General features: G+C 42.4%; 1 protein-coding gene across 1 annotated transcript in view; it reads right to left on the bottom strand.

Moving 5' to 3' along the window:
• Positions 1–13,033, bottom strand: part of IYD (iodotyrosine deiodinase) — a 55,830-nt gene extending 42,797 nt beyond the window's left edge. Inside the window, exon 1 of the mRNA XM_029596545.1 lies at positions 12,762–13,033. Coding sequence (XP_029452405.1) covers positions 12,762–12,936 — 175 coding nt within the window. The 5' untranslated portion in view covers positions 12,937–13,033. The remainder of the gene's footprint in view (positions 1–12,761) is intronic.
• Between the last annotated feature and the right edge of the window lie 1,437 nt (positions 13,034–14,470).

Here is a 14,470-nt window from a genome sequence, read left to right as displayed (position 1 = left end):
AAATAGAAATATAAAAAATAATACTTATCTGACTCAGGTGAATCCAGCATAAAATCCTACAAGAAACAGAATAGAATTGTTAAGAAAAGTTTAGAAGCATTTAAATTTCAAATGTGTTGTCTAATGTACATTAAAAAAGAGGTAAAAGTTTAAGTATTGTTTTAAAGACTCCTACTGAAAGAACTTGAATTCTTGTTGTATTGTCTATTGCCAGCAAATTTCAAATTTTTTTCATATTAGTAAAATAAAATGTGTTAAACCTGCTGCTTTAGGAGTTATTTATTTCAGAGGTTCTCAGGACAATTAATCCTAAATTTATCCCTGCTTCCCCTCCCTACTTTCAGGAGACTTTGCTGATGTTGCGTCCATCGCTGCTCGATGCCCTCACTCCGCCCTCCTTACCACTGTGGCGACTCCCTCCGGGCCTGATGGATGGTTTGCTGCCGCAGCGTCTTCTTGCCGTCTTCCTCCGGCGTCCCCGGACCGGCACGACGCTGTGGATCCGCCATGTTCCTGATGATGTAGGACGCGTGCGTGCGCTCCGAATGATGTACCAGCAAGGGCGCGAACTTTGGGGGGGCGTTCCCCTAAACTGACGTCATCTGCTTCCAATATAAAAGGTCTCAGAAATTGCTAATGGATGTAGTTAGCAAAGGATTTCACTACCTATGCTACTCTGCCTCCTTGGACTTACCAGGGGTACCCACTCCTCGGGGGCCTCGCTCTCTTTTCTTTATTTCATATTGACGATAGGAACCGGTACTCGCTCCTCGAGGGTCCATGTTCCTGAAGTCTCTGAAGATTCTCTACTGCCTGGAAGCTATCACAGACACAGACAATTGTGAGTTATCATCGCTCTCTCAGAGCTTTCCCTGGAACCAGGTACTCGCTCCTCGAGGGCCTAACCCTTTCCAGCTACTGAGCTTTCTAAAGCCCTTATGTGAGATCTGTCATCCAGTTCTGGCTATGAACACAGTATACCTGTCTACTCACTATCTATAGTTTCTCTACAGCTCAGCTTCCCTAGGATTGTGGTTCCAGTACCTGAGGGACTTCAGCCCTGCCGGGCATAGCAGCTCACTACTGTCACCTCTGGTGGTTCTACTACCTGTCTAATAAAATAATTATCTGTGTCTGTCTCCGTACCCAAGCCTAGCCGGTGGTCCCTCTCAGGATATCCTCCTGGGGGCGCTGTCATCTGCCATCGGCCCAAGGATTCACCTATTTACATTCCTCTACAGCTGAGTGTCCTCTCCAAGCACTCTGCTGGTAACAGATGGCTACTCCTTTCCTACCAGGAGTCTTCATTAACAGATTCATACAGCTTGCTAACTCCACCTCCTTCTGGAGCTAGTACACAATAGAGCTTTCCTATCAAGATTGCTAACTCCTCCCCTTCATCGGAGTTTAACCATAACAGAGTGCTAGCTCCTCCCTCTATAGGAGCTTGCACATAACAAGAATGCTGTCTCCTCCTCTCTCAGAAGTCGAAGCATAACAGATCGCTAACTCCCTAGCAGATCCTTAACAGATTGCTACTCCTATCTGATGTCTCCGTCCATCCGGCATCAGATCTACAACAGATTGCTAACTCCTCCTTCCACAGGAGCCGATTCATAACAGCTGAGTGGGTTCTAGATCCCATTTCTGAACAGAAGACCCATTTGGGAAGAGAGCATCAAACAGTATCCCCTGTGAGGTTCCAACTAGATATCTTGCAACAAAGAAACATCTAACACTCCACCAACCTAGGCCATGACAGCGATAAAAGGTCTCTGCCACAGGGAGGCACTGTTTAGACATAGATACACAATTAAAAATTATGTATTTCTGAGTTTACAAGAAGAAGGACAAAATTCAGTCTTCTGAGAAATAAATATCACTTACAACATGTATATTATATTTACATGCACTGCTGTGGCGCCAACCAAATAACCCTGCAAAAAAGACACTTGGAATCCATATGATAAGTCTATTGTAACAAGTATTGGCATGCCCTACAGAAAGCCATAAGTAAACTAAACTACAATTACTATATAGTAAATCTCCTATACTAAAACATCACCAATTGCCAGCACACAAACAGTTACAACCCTACTTGTGAAAATGCAATACTGCAAATATTACACCAGGTCCTGAAACAGTTATACCTTTTATTAGGAAAGCAGAACAAACCAAGCTACTATAGATCCCTACACAGAAACTACACGTTAGGAGAATACCTCACCTAATTCATACATGCAGAACACAGACAGACCCTCACCCAAACTGGAAATCACAACAAGACTGACCCTGTATGCAGTGCAACAATGGAAAAAAACAGAAACATTGTTCCTCATATCAAACAAAATCAAGAAATATAAAACATCAATCATAATATTAAACCATATTAATAAAAATAATATTTTAAAACCGGTGATGAATAGAACATCCATAATTAAAAAATCATATAAAAAACAATTTTTAACCAATAAAATATTTCAAAACAGTATACATCAAATGACACCCAATAATTATAACTAATAAGGAAAAGAAATTCCCTGCTCTCCATACCTGGGAACATTTGGTTTCCAGTCACCCAGAGATTGTCATATACTTGGGGAAGGGGAATGAAGTGGAAGGGAGCAAGAGACACAAACTTTCTTCTTCACCTCCTACTCACACTCAAGCTCTCTCACACTCTCTCCCTCCTTCTCTCTTACTCACATGCTCCCTTCCATTCTGTCCCCTCTACTCACCCCATACTCCATCCTTTCCCTTACTCCCTCCTCCATTAGCTCCCTTCCCTCTCATCAAAATTCCCATCCTTCCCTTTCTCAGCCCCTGTCCTCCACTCCATTCACCCCTACCCTTCCATTTTCCCATCCTTCGCTCTCTTTCCTTCCATCTCCAACATTCACGCGCCCATCCTCTCTCCTCACTTGCAGGCTCCAGCTCTTCTTTGACTGTCAGGGCCTAGGCCTCTCCAGCAGCCATGGTCCTCCTGGGTGGTCTTTTGCGAGGGACCCAGCCTCGCTGGCAGCTGCTGTCCTCCAGCTGCGGGGTCACCGAGTTGTATTTTGCTGACAGGACACAGCTTCTGGGCCAGCTTTCCTCCCGGTGGGGCTGACGGACCATCTTTTGCTAGCAGGGCTGAGCATTCCCGCCAGCCACAGTCTTTCCAGGCGTGGCGCTGGGGCAGGACTTTCTATTCCTGCCAGTGGGTGTGGGATCCCCAATGGCACATCAATAATCATGTGCCCCAGGCAACTGCCCCATCCTGCCTCATGGTACAACTGCCCCTAGATTCCAGAAGACATCTCACAAGCCAAAAGGGCCATTAAAGACTTTTCTTTGTCACCTGCCAAGAAAGGACCCAGGGAGCTTCGGGTGTTCGTTGCTTCACTGATCCCAATAGTGCCCCTACGTTCTATTGGCTGATACAACAGGGATTACAAGACTATCATACGTCAGACTTAGAGACTGCTATTAAAATCAGCAAAGGTGTCTGCTGCAATGTTCCTGGCAAATTCGACTCTGATTGGGGACTTAATGGAAGTGATCTGTCTTTTAATAGACTTTCTATTTAATTGTCAAAATATATGCTTATGGACCCAGTTTGCATTCTCGTGGAAGTGTTTAGTGAGTTGGAGTTAGTGAGAGTGTGTTTGGTTTCTAGTTAATTAATCTGACCCATTCCCTCCTCTTTCTCTTGGCAATACAATCTTTTGCTGTTTCTCTTAGACTCCGGGGTTGTGTTAAGAGTATTTGTGTGCATAATGGGGGCCATGTCATCTCTTTATATGTGGGTGACACCCTTATATTTGCTGATGATCCTAGGCATACAATTTACTATCTTTTGGATCAATACATATAGAGAGTTAAATCATTTTTATGAAAATAATCTTGCCAGATAGAGCAGAACTGAAGAAAGCTTTGTGATATGAAAAGCAGCTGCACATCACTGATTATGGGAGTAATTTTATAACCGCTCACAAATGTGCAAGTCTGCAGGTACATTTTCCTAGCAGATGTACTAATTTTCACAGGGAAAGTATGTGCAGAGGGCCCAAGGTGGGACATGGCCCCGCAGGGCCACATTTAAGTTGGATGTGAACAAGACAGGACAGGTCAGAAGAGTATACAAGTAGCTCAGTGAAATCTACTTGTATACTCTAAGTCATGCACCCATAAGCAAAGGTGGAGTGCCCGCTCCCTCACAAATAGGGAGGGGATAACATTTCCCATGGACCTGCCCAAATTCTCCCCTCTCAGAATGGGCCCTCTCTTCATCTCTAAGTCCTGCCATCAGTCTCGCGCCCATAGCAGCAACTGGAGAAATTCAGTGTGGGGGCCTCTTATAGCGCTTAGGAGAATCCTGCCCCCCTTTTCCCAACGTGGGCTTTTCTGTTACCGTGGAAACCTGTGCACAGGGCAGGGAGCTTCAGAACCTGTGAGCGCACCAAGGCTGCAGGAGGGCCTGCATTGAATTTCTCCAGTGGCTGCTGGCACGTGGACCGCACTGCGGTGCAGTCCACGTGCCCCCATATCGTCATGGCAGTGGTGGCAATGCTCCAGTGCCTATGCAAGGGTGATGCCTGAAGCAATTGCCTGTGTTGCCTATACCTAAATCTGGGCCTGCAGGCTGGCAATTACTTATTATCGTGGGATTTGCCCTAAGTGCCTAGTGTTTTGAAATCCTTTAAGGCCTCCTATTAGAGCAGCAAGCGGAGTCTTTCCTTATAGTTGCTTGTTTAGAGGAATTTTGGAACTTGACTACTTTGCATGCCTTAGACTGAGAAAAGCCTATGATGTGTGCATATATGTATTTATTTAAAATATTTATCACATGCTTAATTTTACAAAAAGCTTCTAAGCGAGTTACAAAATAATAACGAATTCTAAGACAAGTAATTCCTCCAACTCTCAACATTAACAAAAAAAGAAACCCAACATGTCCTCTAATATCAGAAGATTATAACAATAAAGCAAAACATAATTACAAAGCACAATAACAAAAAAATACTCCGACATCTCTTCTCCCCTCCTTACTCTTCCACCCCTTAATACTCCCGGTTAGCTGAATCTTTTCTAGGAGGATTTATATAAACTTCAAGCAGTCAGGCTGAAGTAGATCTCAAACAGTCCCATTTGAAAGGGAGGGGGAAAAGAGCTTGGATATATTTTCCAAGTCCCATACAGGAGACAGTGGAGACTCAAATAATATTTAAAAAAATGTTGTGGGTTTTTTTCATATTAGAACTGTCAATAAAAATAGTTTTACTCACTGAAAGATAAATTAATTGCAAACTTGCTGCTGGCTGCTATTATTTTGATGACAGCAAAGTGGAGATCACCTGCTGGACCAGGTTTTAATGAGTGGCTCAGCAGGGTATGGGTTATTGTTTCAACAGAAAACCTCAAATAGATAAACATGTTACTGAGCACAAATTTCATGAGATTTGGAAACCATTTTTTCAAGTATGTAACAATGGAAGACAGACTAGATCAATTCCATGAAATGTGTGACTAGGGTAAAAAAAAAAAAATTTGATTTCTTTAAAAAAGATGACCTGCTTTGCCCCTTTGCTGCTCTGTGGAGGTGTCTGGCTGTGGTCATCCCATGGATGGAGGGGCTTGTTGCTGTTTTGGAGATGCTAATTTTTTTTTCTGCTGACAGAGGTTTGTGGGAGAATCCGACTTGCTGAGACAGCAGCTATATGCTCTCACAGGCAGGCAAATGTGTTTATGGGGCTCAGTGAGGTCTCTGCTTGTTGCATGAAAAGCCTCCCACTGTGTTAGTGGCCTCCCACTGTGTTAGCAGGAGACCCTATATTTAAATAAACTAAGCTGTTGAAATTTTTGTCAAAAGGAAGATGTTGAGTGAGTGAACCAACAAATGATAGTTGCTCCTTCTATTTCAATCCTGAACATAGGGAATCATAATTATCCTTTGGTTTTATTTACTTAGTGAAATAGTTCAACAAGTCTTCAGGACACACTAAAAGGAACACTTAGAAGTGTTAAGATATTCAGTGGAAATGTAGTTAGTTTTTTCCACCCTTTTTGTTAGTAAAGGAATAGAATAGTAGTTCAAAGCCTGGAGAGGGGAAAACCAGATTGGAGACTTCAAAACCTGGAGGGGGTGATGAAATATTCTACTTAAGCATCACTAGCAACGTTTCGCCAGCTGCATATCTGAGCTACATTCTCTGACTGCAGTTTAAAAAGGATCACGGCTCCCTAGCTGCATTCTCAGACTGCATACACAACCTACAGGGAGATAAGTGTGCACACAGATACAAATAAAAACACACAGGAAAAAGGTCTAGCTAGATTAAAGTACACAAAAAATAAAGAAGGAAACCAAGAATAAAAGAAGATGCAACATATAAGAGCCAGAAACAAAGCGCAAAGGAACATTTTATTTATTTAACATCTTTTATATACCGTCCCTCAGAATCTATCGGAACGGTTTACAACAAATAATAATTAACATATCATATAAAATTAATTAACATACAGTATAAAACATGTAGAAACTCTGAGACAACAAAGTGAGATAGTGAGGAAGACAGAGTTAAGACAAATAGAAGATATAACAAAGGAAACAGAAAAAATACACAAGAGAATGAATAGTGAAAAAGTAGCTTCATACTTACCATCCAGAGATCTGGACCACCTTATAGAAGGAAATACACCAAAGAATCACATTTCTAAAAGAACACCAATAAATATACATAATATTTGAGTGCTCAAATTTAGGAAAAATTAGAAGTAATACTTATCTGAAAGTTAAGTTCTGATACAGCTCTGATAGTATATTTTCTCCAGAGAAGTAAAACTCTGTAATAAGAGTTATTTTGTAAGAGATAATACAAGGTCATTTGGTAATTTGATTTGTTTGCGATAATTAACAAATTGGTATAAAGAAAGAGGGTAAAGGATATCATAAAACTGAAATGTATAGTATTTTCTGATTTTGAAAGAAAATTGTTATATGTTTGATATACATAAAAACCAACCTACTGACAATGTCATTTTTTTTAAATTAAAGGTAAATAAAATTAATTTTATTTTGAATGTTTTATCTACTTATCTCTGCCAATTTATTTGCCTGCTTAAAACTTTCTATCTTCAGAGGTTGGAACTGAAACACTGCCCCTAATAACCTTAAATAAACAGAGGCCATTTCATTATTTTCCCTGTAAATACTCTAAGGGCTTTAGCATCTAGTGAACTCCACTCATAGTGAATAATCTGGAAACCCCAAGCCTTAAGCCAACAACCTCTAGTGTGACAGGGAAAGAGAGAATTTCGCCAGTCCAGGTGATTTAAAAATATGATTTGACTGGTGTAATATGGAGATAAATGAGAAAGCCGCCTGGGTGACTGGAGAAGAAAAATACTTGGGTGGCTGCTTTTTAATTTTTCCCACATGCAACTCCTCATGTATTCAAATGAGCACAGCATTGTAGAAAAAATGTGTTTACAAATGAACGCGACATAAAAGTGTACTGTACTGCCTCACGCTGCTATATTCAATAAATTTCAATTTAAAATACTTGTTTTTTTGGTGTGTGGAGTTATTACTTATTTTTATGTTAGGGGAGGTGTGACCATGTTTTTGTTTTGTAACTTAAACATAAATTCCTTGTTTATTAGTCTGAATAGGTTTTGCATTAAATTTGCATTGAGGAATTTAATTACTCATGACTTTATGTGCTGTACGGAACTTCAAAAGGTAAGAAATTACAATTTTTATTAACTTAATTTGAAACTTTAGCATTAGCAACCGGTCTATAATTTGCAAGCGTTGGTAATTTTTCTTTTGAGTAGATCTTAAAAATCTAATTAATTAATGGTCTTCTGCTTGCAACTAGATGTCCTCTGGCTTTAGTATAAAAAATGGACTAAACCTTTCCATTCCCCCCCAATTATAGAATGGTCCACGATCTGAAGAAATCATCACTGAAGATTAAAGATAAACTACACAGTTATTTTGTGAGGTGATTACCCTTTTTAGCCTATTTTGTGAAGGAGAATAAGGCTTATAAGATTATTATGTTTGCGCATCCGAGGGTATATATATGCCCATCTTATATCTTTTTTTATTTTGGGTCGTATCCACAACAGATTTCTGGACATGTCGGGGAGGAAACACGAGGGCTCTGATAGGGATGGGTTTCTCAAATCTGAACCAAACGTATCGGTGGATATGCGCGTGTGCATGTCCCGGGAGGCAGGCTCTTGTACTTCTGGGAGGAACCTCTTCAGTTTTTGGAGTTTCGTACTATTATATCCGTATATCTGCTACCCATACCGTATTATATATAACTGACTAAATCTCACTGTGAATAGACTGGACGCAATTAGACTGTGGATGTGTTCATGTCAAATGGACACTGTCGGTGGGGGATGTTATAGGGGTTAGGGTAAGGGACTAGGAGTAGAGCAGTAGCCTGGGACACTGGGTTCAAGTCCTGCTGCTGCTCCCTGTGCCCTCAGGCAAGCCTTAGGTAAAACTTAGAATCTTACTTTCAAACCTATTCACAGGAAAGCGTTTTTGGAGATTTTTGCTAGCATTTTATAAACTGTGTAGTGGGATCTGCACACTTTATAAGGTACCTCCTAAAAATATACTAGAAGTAGGTATCAAATATTTTTGCCTGAACAATTGCTCTTCTTTATTGATTCTAAAAGATTTACTGGAGCATTAGAGTCCACAAGAGAAATAGCTTGAGCATCGTGCTGTAATTTATTATACTTGGATGTTATCATGTTATTGCCTGTCTTTTTTATTAATTTTTCTTTTGACTCCTCATTTACAAGTCAATTTTAAAAGGATCACGTGTACGTCCATAAATGCGCATATTGGGCACACAAGCAAAAATATTATCAATTTTATATCGTGCATGCAAGTGGCATTTAAAATATTTCTGCTGTGCACTCACAAGTGATGTGAGAGAGAGAGAGAGAGTGTGTTGAAGAGACAATATGACACTCTCTATATATCCCACTTTAGAGGGGCACTTTCAACTCAGGGTTTTGGGGGGGGGGGGGGCAGTGTTACAAGGGTCTACAGATCCTTGTGCCCTAGGCAGACCAATGTAACACCATCCTCCCAAAACCCACCCTGAGTTGAAAGTGCCCCTCTTACAGTGGGAGATACATAGAGTGTCAAAATGCCTCTTTAAAAGAGTCTCTCTCTCTCCCTCCCTCCTCCCCCCAGTGTTCAGGATCTCAAAATCTCCAGATTTGTGACTCATCAGGACCAGAAGCCATGGTCAGCCTTGCAGAATTCAGGGGTTACGTGTGTACATCTTGGTCCCACCCTGGAACACTCATACCAAACCCCTTTTCTGCCTCCTTACTCCTGAAGCACACACACAGGTATGTACCCACGTACTTCCTGGCTTCTTAAAATCTGCACTGCTCGCACACAGCCCACATATGCGTGTATGGGGCTGGTTTTGCAAAAGCTACGCTTTTACAATCTACCTGTTAGGGTGAAATGGATATTTAGGGATCTAATGAATACCCCTTATATATTTCCTTTAGATGAAAAATCTTCAGAAGGAAAGCCTCATGCATCTGACGAAGTGGCTCAATCCTCGAAAGCTCATGCTTCAATAAATTGGTTAGTCCATGAAGTGCCACTCGATTGCTGTCAAATTTCCTTTAAGTTTGGGATTCTTACATTAAACACTGAAATTATGTTAGCAGTCTTTGCTGGAATAGTGTACTTGTCTGCATTTTGTGAAATCTCATAAAGATAAAAATCTTTTTAAAAAAACTATCACGTAGTTTAGCTCTGAAAGTACAAGCAAATATTTCCAATACAAGAAAGCATATTTTCTCTACCTATTTATAAACACATATATTCTACATTTGTAAAAAATATAGCATGTATGCATAATAATCCGGATTTATACACAGAGGCAAGCATTTCATGAAGGATGTATGCATATGGTTTTGGATGCATACTTTGTATGCATACTTGAAACCACCAATTTGCTGATATCTTCACCAATTCACCCCATCCATCTCCAGTTCACCGACAGCCTCTAGCACAGGGGTGACCAACTCTGGTCTTCAAGAGCCATAAACAGGCCAGGCTTTCAGGATATCCACAATAATATGCAAGACACAGATTTGCATGCACTGCTCCCATTGGGCCGTATTTTAATAGATATGCGCGGGCGTAGATTTGTGCGCGCAACCCGGCGCCCCGATTTTATAACATGCATGCACAGCTGCGCACATGTTATAAAATCCGGGGTCGGCGCGTGCAAGGGGGTGCACACCGAGCCCCAGGGGAGCCCCGATGGCTTTCCCCGTTCACTCCACCTTCCCCTCCCTTATCTAACCCGCCCCCAGCCCTACCTAAATCCCCCCCCCACCTTTATTTTTTTTATTTACGCCTGCCTCTGGGCAGGCGTAAGTTGCGTGTGTCGGCCGAGTGCCGGCGTGCGATCCCCGGGCCCAGCGGCAGTAGGGAGGCCTCTGGCCACGCCCATGCCCCACCCCTGGACTACCCTGTCCCGCCCATTTTTTCAAGCCCCGGGACCTACACGCGTCCCGGGGCTTGCACGCGTCGGCGAGCCTATAAAATAGGCTCGGCGCGCACAGGAGCGGGTTTTCAGGGTTATGCGTGTAACCCTTTTAAAATTCGCCCCATTGTATGCAAATCTATTTCATGTATATTTATTGTGGATATCTTGGAAACCTGGCCTGGTTATGGCTCTCCAGGACTGAAGTTGGTCATGCTTGCTCTAGCACTTCACCCTGAGCCCCCATCAATTAACCCAAACCTCCCATCCAAAACTGTAGCCAATAGACAAGTCAGATTTCGCTGGCGCCACTCAATTAGAAGGCGCAACAGTGTACATAGAAGTTTGGTAATGTAATCATGTATCTCCTACAAAATAGCAACTACCTTATGTAATTCTGAGCCATACCCCAAAATGCTCCACCCTGCCATTTTTCTGCCAGTAAAATGTGTGCGCAAAATGTAAAATACACACAAACCCTAAGATGCTTATAAATTATCATATTCCCGAGCACATGCTATTTGCCTGCATATATGCCATCTTTGTGCACAAAACCCCTTTGAAAATGTACTCGTTAGATTGTAAATGCTCTGGGTGCAGGCAAAAAGATCTGAATGTAACTCTCCTTGAGCTACCAATGAAAAGGCTAAATAAAAAAAAAAAAAGAAATCTAGATTTTGAATTGTGATGGACCAGTATGTAAATATAGTGAACACACACAAGAAGAAAAAGTCCTATCATAAGCTCTGCTTTAATAAGGTGCACTTCATGTCAGCACGTATTCGGTGTACATTTTTGTTTGCTGAACTTTACTTCTGATGTAGCAAGGCATTTTGCACACAAAAAACGCACGCACAGCTAAGCACTCATCCATGCAAATCTGATGTTAATCAAGGCATTAGCTTTCACTCCCCAATGCAGAGGCTTTCCTCGTGTGTTATTAATGCTGGAAATTCAACTGCTGCTCTGAGGCGTAGTAAAATTTCAGGGGCTAGTATTAGCCTACGTGGCTGAACCTGGAGTTTTGGGATGCCAGGGTCCTGTGCTCAGGATTTATGCACCTGTACAAATCTATAAGCACAAATTTTATACACTGAATTTGGGTCTTATGCGCAAGACTATTAGAGGCATGAAATTGTGCTCTTAACTCATGTTTTGTGCATATAATTTAGGAGGAAAAGTTGTACTCTGCGTACAACTTTTAGGGGCACAACTTTTATGTAAAAACCATGGCTATGCTCCTAATGGTTCTCTGACACTGATTATATAACAGTATCATATTTCCTAATGAGTGACCATCATACTACTTCATCGATGTGGACTCTGCCTTATATATAATCATCAATCACTGGTAACAAATGGTTATATACCAAAACCAAGTTTTTTAGCTTTTTTATATGCAATATTTTAAAAGTCCATATATGGATTACTTAACTTAATAAATCAGTGGTTCCCATGCAACTATTATCATTCTGGATGGTCGTTCATCTCTGCACCTTTCTGTGAGACCATTCTCTGAAAATCTTTTAGGTACCGGCTATTCGCCCAGCTGTACTCCAATATTTCACTCCAGTTTCCCAAGTCTCCCCTGGAGTGAAATATTGGAGTACTGGACCACCAGGGACTTAAGAGGGGGGGGGGGGGGGGGTGTGCGTGTGTGTGTGTGTACGTACACTTGCTTTGGCTCGCACTGGCTTCCAGCAGTGGCTGGAGACCTTGAAACGCTGCGACTGCAGCTCTGGAGCTGCTCTAAAAGAAGCCTAAAATGAGGGTGGAAATCCATTTAAACCGATTGTCACCTTTGCAAATATATAAGGGAAATTATGGGTGAAAATTGGTTGAAACTGAAAAGGAAGGTTTTTAAGCATAAGCCGTGCTGTGTGCATGTTAAAGATGATTTATGCATGCTATTTGGGGGATGTTTGACGCACATTTTTAAGTCCACACGCGTTTTAGAGTCCCCGTTGCACGCGTACGCTATGAACTTACTGCATCCGGAGTTAACTTTTCAGCGGTAGAGCACAGCACAGCTTTTGCTCCTGTCTGATCACACTGCGCCCCACGGTAATGCAGAGACTCGCTGACTGTGAAACCGGAGGTATTTTTATGTTTCTTTATCTGTTTTACATAGCAATGGAGGATTGCAAACTGCAGCACCCACCCCCTTTCCTTCGATCGAACAAACGCACAGTTTCCCCCCGACCTCCTCCTCGGCAGGGGTCGCCTTACCTCCCTCTCCTAACTGCAGCTCGGTGCTGTCCCGCAGGTCCTCATCCACCCAGGGGCGGGATTCTTCCCACCTGGCTTTCTCCGGGCCGCCTCTCCTTTTGCCCCGCAGGATAATTGCCACCAGAAGGCCTAGGATCGCCACGAAGAAAGGGGAGAGAGAGGAGAACAGCTCCATGGCCGCAGCCCGCTCTGACCTTTGCCTTCGGCCGCACGCCCTCTCCCTCTGCTGGGGGCGGTGGCCGGGAGGCGGGGAAAGCGAGGGAGCAAAGGTGGGGGGGTGGAACAAAAATCTCATCTCGGAAAAATTGAACGTCCCCCTGCCATGGCTCAATCGCAGAGGAGAGCGTCACTTCGTTTTGCCTTTGTCCCAACTTCATTTATCTTAATTATCGGCTTCACACTAAAAAGAAAGAAGGACAATTCTAATATACAAATCAGGTTCCAACTTCTTCGATTTACTGCCATTAAGTTATTGTAGAAGGAGCCCAACGAGCCAGGGCATCAATTTATCTGCTTTATCTAATATCGAAATTATATTTTCAAATATCCCTTAATTTCACTATTAGTCTATTTTAAATGATTCACTTCTGTATTCCACCTCTCATTTGGTGAATCAATTCAAAATTCTTTTAAATACTTATAACTGAAATGCAGAGATACATCTGAGTGCCCTGGGCATGTCTGCTGCCAGTCCTTAAACGTTTCTCACACTAGAGACTCAATGTACATGTCATGGCGGGGATGGGAAAGAAGCGGATAACGTAAAAGCAGGTACTCAAATCCTGACTGATAAATGGCAAAAAAGAAACACCTCAACTGCCACTTAGAGAGGAGGAAAAACCGTGCAGATTACACACTATTTCCTATCAGTCAGCCAGTGTGTAACCCATGCACCACTTTGTCACTCAACTCCCAAGCTTCTCATTTTATTCACAAACCTTCCTATGTGGGACTGTACCAAAAGCTTTGCTGAAATCCAAGTGGATCGCATCGAGCTCTCTTCCTCGATCCGGTTCTCTAGTCACTCAATCAAAAAAAAAAAAAAATCAATCAGATTTGTCTGACAGGACCTTCCTTCCCCTGGTGAATCCCTGCTGCCTTGGATCCAGCCACCCACGAGATGCAAGATGGTTCACTCTCCTCTCCTTCAGCAGCGTCTTCATTACTTTTCCCCACCATTGAGGTGAGGCTGACCGGCCCGAAGTTTCCAGCCTCCTCTCTGCTCCCACTCTTGTGGTACCACAAGAGGGACCACCACCGCTTTTCTACAATCCTGCGGCACCACTCCCGTTTCCAGGGATCCATTGAAATAGTGTTTCAGCGGACCCACCAGCACATTCTCTGAGCTCCTGGGATGCACCTCATCCGGCCCCATGGCCTTGTCCACTTTCAGTTTGCCTAGCTCTTCCCATACATTCTCTTCTGTAAATGGAGATTTGTCTATCCCATCCCCATCCTCGATCTTGTCTACCAGCAATGGTCCTTCTCCAGGGTCTTCTTTAGTGAACATTGAACAAGTATTTGTTTAATATTTCTACCATTTCTTTGTCTTTCTCCTCACATTGCTCTTCATCACCTTTCAGTTTCACTATTCCGCTTTGGACCTTCCTTCTTTCTCTGATATATCTGAAAAATGTTTTGACACCTCACTTTACCTCTTTGGCAATCCTTTCTTCCACTTGACCATTTGTGATCCTGATTTCTTTGTT

This window comes from Rhinatrema bivittatum, chromosome 3 (genome assembly GCF_901001135.1).
Source record: "Rhinatrema bivittatum chromosome 3, aRhiBiv1.1, whole genome shotgun sequence".
In the NCBI taxonomy this organism is placed as follows: Eukaryota; Metazoa; Chordata; class Amphibia; order Gymnophiona; family Rhinatrematidae; genus Rhinatrema; species Rhinatrema bivittatum.
Note: the sequence above shows the minus strand (reverse complement) of the source record. Positions and strands in the feature narration are given on the sequence as shown.